Raw genomic sequence first — 7,629 nt, forward strand, 5'->3', positions numbered from 1 at the left:
ATTGTAACTTTATTATTTGAAATTTGAAATATTTATTTAAAGTTCTAATGCTTTTCCTTCAAGTGTTAGAACTTTAAATAAGTATTTAAACTTCTTAATTATTTTAATGTTATTGTAATTAATTTCGGAGTTTAAAATTGTTTTTATTATTAATATATGTTTTATATAGGAGAAAGTGTAGATTGTGCCAAAAGTGATAATTTAACAATATCTCAAGAGACAAAAGAACAAGATGATGAGATAATTATTGTGGAGGATACTGATTCAAGTATTTTAGCACATCTTCATTCAGCTAGTGCCACACCATCAGTAAGTAAAATTAATTTAAATTGTCGCATATTTTTAATATTAGCAAGTTTAAAATTTATTACATTAGTAAGAGCCCATAAATATAAATAAGCCTAAAATTTGTTTAAAAAGAGTAAGTACAGTACCTTTATTCAAAAACGTTGGACTTATCTTCATATATTAAGTGCATAATAATAAAATAGAACTTTTTATTTATTTATTTATTGAGATTTTTATCTTCAATTTTAATTAATAAAATATTAATGTCTTTTATTAATTAATCTTTTATCTCTATTGTATTTTTCTTATAATTATTGATTCCATCATACAAAGTACATAAATGATTTAAGTACTTTGAAGGATTGCTATACTACTTAGTCAAATGTATTTTATTAATTAAAATTTTTTTTAGACACTTTGCATATCATCAAAAAGAACACTTAAGACAGTTTCAAATATAAAACAAATGAATACATTTTAATAACTTGTAATAGATTCAAACGTAGAGCTCATTTAATGTTCAAAACTTTGTTTAAAATAAAATATGTTTTAAATCTTTAAAAAAATTAATAAAACATTAACTAAATAACAAATTACAATTATCAATTTCTTTTTAACATAAATTATTATGGATTTATGTTCAAATTATGTGTCTGTGAATCCCATGCTTTTTATAGTGATCAATGATCACTATCAAGAGCCACACCAATGGTTGCAACTCAGTCCATTAGTGTTTATTATTTAAAACTGAGATAGTTCAGATTTTGGATATAACATGGAAGCATAGGATTTCTAGTCTTTTGGATAATTTAGGTCAAAAAATTCTAACCAAATTAAGAAAACAATAGCCAAATTTCCTTAAGTCATAAATCCATCTGGTCATTCTGTATTATGTATAGGAGAAAGCATACTATCTGAAGTATATTGATTCTAAAACAGGTTTCAAGGAGTCCAACCATAGGTGTTGATCTGTAAGGGACATGCCCCTTCAATATTTTTGCACTGGCAAATTGTCCTCTTTTCAATGTATTTTTTTATACCATACTACAAAAATCCACTATATAAAAGTGAAAAATTGGGTGTATTGCAGTATGCCAAAAACGGCCACTAGGTGTGCCCATAGCTATTATTTAAATTAACAATAAATTCAGTACAGTCGACCCCCCCCTATAACATGCGTTCCTATAACGGAAATTCCTGTAATGTAGTGAAAAAATTGTAGCAACATTTGTATAAAGAAGCTCCTAAAACGTCGTCGCCGACTCGTTTCGCGACAAGATTGATAGAATCTGGACCAATAGTGGATGAGCAGCCGAACTACTTTCTTCCACCCTGCGCCACGCTACGGAGCGGCTAAATTGAGTTTGCTATTGTCTGTACACTATTATGTATAAATTAGGTACTGTACATATAATTATATATTAATTATATATAAATTAGGTACTGTATATATAATTATATATTAACTTAATTTATTGTAACTTTATTATAATTATATATATGCTTTCTGCCGCCTGGCAACACGCTACGGAGATTTTAGGCTAGTAAGTTGAGTTTATTATCGTCTGCACAGTATGTAAATTAGGTACCGTAAGTCTAATACAGCACTAATTTTATACATTTCTTGTGAAAGAAACACTTCTTATTCAACGGCCATAAAAATTATTTATATTAATGATGTCTCCAAAGGTCAAGTTATTTTTCTGCGAAAAATTCGTTATCAGAAATCGCGGCCGTCATTTCATGTGCTGTTCCGCGAAGAAAACCAGCTTTAAGCAACGGCGTAGTCGAACGGTACACACTCGGTAAGTAATCCTATAATTTTTTGTTTATAGCATAGTTTATACAGATTATTCCCAAAAAATTATACGTGTTTTGGAAATGTTGAGTGGAATTAGTCTAGAATCGGTTAATTTTATAGAAGAAAACCTCAGACAGCCTTAGTCCGTAAACTTCACAACTATCGGGCTGCAATTGGCTCATGTATTTAATCATTCCTATGACGTAAAATTCGATTAACGTGGAACGTATCTAAGCGTTATAGGGGGATCTACTGTATATTATTATTTGATGCAGTTTTTTGCATTTTTGACTGCATTTTGCCATGAGAAATTCAGTATATTATTATTTTTATTTGTAATAGGAATTTATTATTTATACCATGGAATGACACTGCTGTTGCTAGAATGCCCATTAGGAGGCATCCTAGGCTACTAGAATAGAAGGATTAGAAGTACAAAATAATCTAATAATCTTTGTTGTTGTTTTTTGCCCAAGCAAAGCCGGGGTCATCTGCTGGTTAGAAATAGAAATGAGTACTGTACAGAACAGATGCTTTATTTTTTATATCCACTAAAATTCTACAATGAGAAATTTTTCTTATTCATTGTTAAAAGTCTAAAACAAAATCATAAAACAACTTACTCATAAACATCAAGTTTGATTTTAAACTTTTCAAGAAATTTCAAAAAATAGAAATGTCAAATAACACTTCTATATGGGAGCAGTAGTTGTATGCCTATGTCTTGCCTATGTGTTGTTATTTTATAGTTTATCACTTTTTGAAAATGTTAATTTTCAAACAGGAAGCATTGGCACTTATAGCCTGCCCCACTAGTGTGTGCCATCACTGCTGATAAGTTTTAATTGGCATACATATCTGTGCTGAATGTTGAGTATTAAGCATGGTAAGTATAATATTATTTTGTTATCAAATTAGGTTTATGGCAAAATAAGAGTGCTAGTAAGTTAGAATACTGGATGCATAGTTCTTGAGAAATAGATGATTGTGTTTTGGTGATTTGACTAGTGGCAGGTTAATCCCTACAGATTAAATATGGATAGCTTTAGTTTTATTCATCAATTGCAGAAAGTTGTGATGAAGGTATGAGATATAAAAGTTTCAAAAGCTTGTAGTTTTTCATCTAATTTTTTTTGGAGCATGATAAGTGTGACCGTAGAGTTGGTACCTCTTTGATGCCTCATCAGGACTGACACTGTGGACAACATGCTTTGGAACATGAAAGTCACAATGGAGAATTTGTTTGTTTTTGAAAGTAGGTCACACGAGTGACAGCATGTGTAAGCGATCAGGTTCCGGATGGAGGATGGTGAGACAGTGCGATGGAAGTAGTGCACTCAGACTCTAGGGTTAATAACAAATAACCATTTAATAGCCAAAAAAGATTACATGATACATATATGGTAATATCAGATTAACTGACCTATCTAATAGAGGTGGTTGCAAGAGAGAGAGTTCACAATTGTTCTCAACTCGATTAATATTTGGAGTCTATGGTGTCCACAAGGTAATGCTCCTTAATTAGAATTTCATTGTGACTATGGTAACTAGGGCCTTGAGGTTGTCTTGTTCAGGAAACTTCTGGATCAGGATCATTCAGGAAAGTTTGTCTTTGAAGGCACAGTTGACTGAGGGTAAAGTGAAATACCCCATTGAGTAGGATTGGGCACTGACATGACTAAAAAGTAGAAATTGGTGATGACTTTTACTCCTTGAGGAATAGATGAAGATTTGTTGAGTTGAGGAGGAATGGCGACAGCTGCCTCATTGAGCTGTCAGTTTCAATATTAAAATGGTAGCACATGGCTGGGGAGTCAAAGGGTCATGGGAAAGTGTCGCTTTCACTATCAAGAACTTGCAAACTGAGAAGTTATCAGGAAGTAGATGAAAACAGTTATCTAGATAGATATGATGAAATTGTGTGTTTTTTTTCATAGAATTCCGGATTCTCTAAGCATGTGCAAAAAGAATATAACATCACAAAAGGAAGTAAGGCAACACAAAGTATGAGGTTTATCAAAGTAATAGGAATGGACACTGAGAAGCTTTTAGGCCACAGATTGAAGGAAACAATATTAATACGATTACAATTAGAGAGTCTGTATGTGACGGGATCAAGAGTCAGATTGAGCCAATACTGGAGGATTAAATGAGCACACACTGCCAATTGGTAATACAGTGAAAGAACATTTAGAAAATTTAAAAAGAAAAGTCAACTATAGGTCTGCAGAAGAACTGACTATGAACAAAAAACAAAAGCTAGATGGGAAGAAGCAAGAATAATCATGTCTGGCTTTAAAAATAGTGCTTTTAAGGACTACAGTATCATTTTACTGTACTGTAGTCCTTAAAGCACCACCAGCACTACCCTCCCAATTTTAAATGAGAAGCACTAAGGGTTTGAGTTGGATCCATGAATGTGGCTCTTGATGATGGTCAGTCACCATAAAAAACAGGAGTTCAATGAACACATAATTTGAACATTAATCCATAGGAATTTGTTAAATGCTAATCATAACTGTGTTTGTTCAACATTGTTATTTAGTTAATGTTTTATTAATGTTTTTAAAGATTTAGAACATATTTTATTTTTAAACAAAGTTTTTAAAAGTTAAATGAGCTCTATGTTTGAATCTATTACAAGTTATTAAAATGTATTCATTTGTTCTATGTTTGAAACTGTCTTGTTCTCTTTGATGATGAGATATGAAGTGTCTCAAAATGTTTAGTTGAAAATAAAATATGTTTAACTCCTTGAGTTGTACATACAGCAATCCTTCAAAGAAATAAGCAACTGCAAAAATTAGTTACATGCCCATAGAAACCACTACTTCATAAAGAATTATTACTTAAATAAAAAGAAATTTAATCTGAATGAAAAGTATTATAAAAATCAACCTATTTATTATTTTTTAATTTTATTATAACTAGTTACATATATATAGAAGATAAAGTAATAAAAGTGACATTAAAAAATACTAAGCAGAATATACAATAAATAGACATTCACTCAAAACAATCTAAGTAGAACAATTATATTTGTTCACAAAATAAAATTTTGTTAACTCTTATTAATTCAGAGTAAAATATACAAAAATAAGTTTCTGTAGGTGAGTCTTACCTGTCCATTTTATCTGTTCCAATATTCTTATATTTCTAAATAATATACAGCAATTGAAGAAATTTTCTGACAACAACTCTCTATATCTTGACAATATCACTATCATTAGAAACAGGGAAATAATCAGATTGATCATTTCTGTTGGGTTGGATTACAGTAAAATTAGGTTTGGTAATATGCAATATCCCAGGTAATACAGTGACATGTTATTCACATAGATTTCTAGTATTTTCGCATGTGGAATACTCGTATCAATACCTGTGGTTTACACGTTGATATGACACACTTTTGATGTCATTTTTCCACTTTCAAATATTACATATATTTTAGATAGAAAACACATGCATTTCCACATTTCAGGTAAAACATTGATGTGTTAGCCACATAGATTTCTTGTAGTTACACACCTGGAGCACTCTTATCAATAGCTATATATTACAGTAATTAGATAGTCAAATTACCAAATTGGAATCCAGTCAAATTAGTCAAATAGTCAAATTGGAATCCAGCATCTTGCTATTTTATTGTATTTTGTGAAGCAATGCAGAATTCAATGCATCTTTATACACAAGCGCACACATATATTTATACTTTTAATAAATCATTTATTTACTGTATATAATACATGTAAATAATACATTTCTTTGTTATTTGAATAAACTATATGTTTGATATATTGAAATATATTTTCTTGCTGGCTGTTATTTAGTAAGTGCTCCTTTTCTGTCCCTATGAAAAATAAACATTCATTAAACCTATTAACATAACATTCTTAAAAAATTACTTAAATTTTACATAAGTAGTCATTTGTTTAAATCAATAAAAAGGTGTAGATTTATTTCTACCTGTAGATTTTCTGCATATTTTTTTTTTTGCATTTTTCAGTCAATTTTTAAGTAAATCTTCTTTATTTACTATTTTTGTTGAAGGAAATGTGACTTGAGCAGTAACTGTATTTAATAAAAAAAACTCAATATATTTATACCTTTTTCAATTTTTTTATAAAAATTTACTTACCAATAATTGCATCTTTGATCTTTAGTGCATGGAAAGCTTTCCTTTCATTTCTTTGGCAAAAGAATTTGTACAGTTCTGCTAACCTGTTTGTCATTATTTTACTACATAGTTGTTGTGGAATTACATGCATCTTTCCCCCTAGTGAAGAATGATACAGTACCTGTAGCAATACACAAAATATTAACATTAAAGTATAAATTTCCATATTAGCAAATGTAAATAAAGAAATCAAATTTGAAAATTATCAAAGAAATTCGACAGCACAGACAGTAAAAAGTTAAAGTTTTCTTTTGTTATTCTCAACCATGAATCTGTTTCTATAATGCTTTTCATACTTTCCATTAGAAAACAATAGGAATGTTGAGTTTATCTAAATTATTTTTGTTTATATTTACCATAATTTTTTCTTGATTTATGAACACTTGGAGAACCATTCAAAATTGATACAACTTCATTAGCACATGTTTGAATTCTATGTAAAACAGAAACATTATAATAATACAATAAACATATTAACTTTTTGTTATTATTAAGTTGTTTTTTCTCTTAACCCAGTTAACTAAAACCATACTAACTTTTTCTTTGTCTGGAAACTCTGTGACAGTCCAACTAAAAGACAAGAAAAAACATTTGTGAGATTTATGCCTACACATATTTAAAAAAAAAGCATTATTTGTAAATGTAGCTTTAAAGTCGAGCTGACTTGGTATCATTGCAAGTGAAAAGTGAAAGGTTCATAAAGTCTGGGAATAGCTTTGATTGTTATACAATCTGGGAGTTAGTATAGTTATGGGAATTAAAAGATTTATGGTACACAATTAATATCTTATGGATAGCAAATTTAGTGTTAGGTTACTTGCTATTTAAAAAAATATAAAAGGCTCAATTCTTTTTAATTAATAACATTAAAATTTAAAGTGTTGGCTCATTGACAATAGATAAACAAACAATAAACAGTTCTAAGAACCAAATTTGTAAAACGGTACTTGTGAAAGTATTGAAAAACTTTTCAGATGTAGGATGTAACAGGATTGTTTTCCTGCAGAATAGATAACAATTTTAAGCAAAAACATTAAAATTACTATATTTTAAAACTTGGAAAGTGAGCATGCATATAGATTGTACTGCCACTTTGACAACAGAGTGCAATTTGACATGATGTAAATCTTGATGATGACATGCATTGTTAACATGGAAACCAATTTCCAAACCCGTTTTGTAAAATGTGCTCTTTTGCACAGGGTATTTTCAAAAAATTTATTTGTATGAGGAAAAAGATGCAAAAAGAAGATATTACAAATACATAAAAATTATACAGTATGAACACTAAAGTTTAATAAAACTATAAGACTAAAAAGATACTATAAGCAAATTTTGAAATATATATATATATATATATTTA

The 7,629-nt window shown here is 29.5% G+C and overlaps 1 protein-coding gene across 2 annotated transcripts in view; it reads left to right on the top strand.

Annotated features, from left to right (window-relative positions):
- LOC111614894 (neurobeachin-like) overlaps positions 1-7,629 on the top strand; it is a 278,182-nt gene that overhangs the window by 147,166 nt on the left and 123,387 nt on the right. For both annotated transcript variants that reach the window (XM_023356276.1, XM_023356268.1), the window contains one exon: positions 170-309. In XM_023356276.1, coding sequence (XP_023212044.1) covers positions 170-309 — 140 coding nt within the window. The remainder of the gene's footprint in view (positions 1-169; positions 310-7,629) is intronic.

Source organism: Centruroides sculpturatus, unplaced genomic scaffold (genome assembly GCF_000671375.1).
Source record: "Centruroides sculpturatus isolate CEXI.00-Female unplaced genomic scaffold, Cexi_2.0 scaffold81, whole genome shotgun sequence".
Lineage (NCBI taxonomy): Eukaryota > Metazoa > Arthropoda > Arachnida > Scorpiones > Buthidae > Centruroides > Centruroides sculpturatus.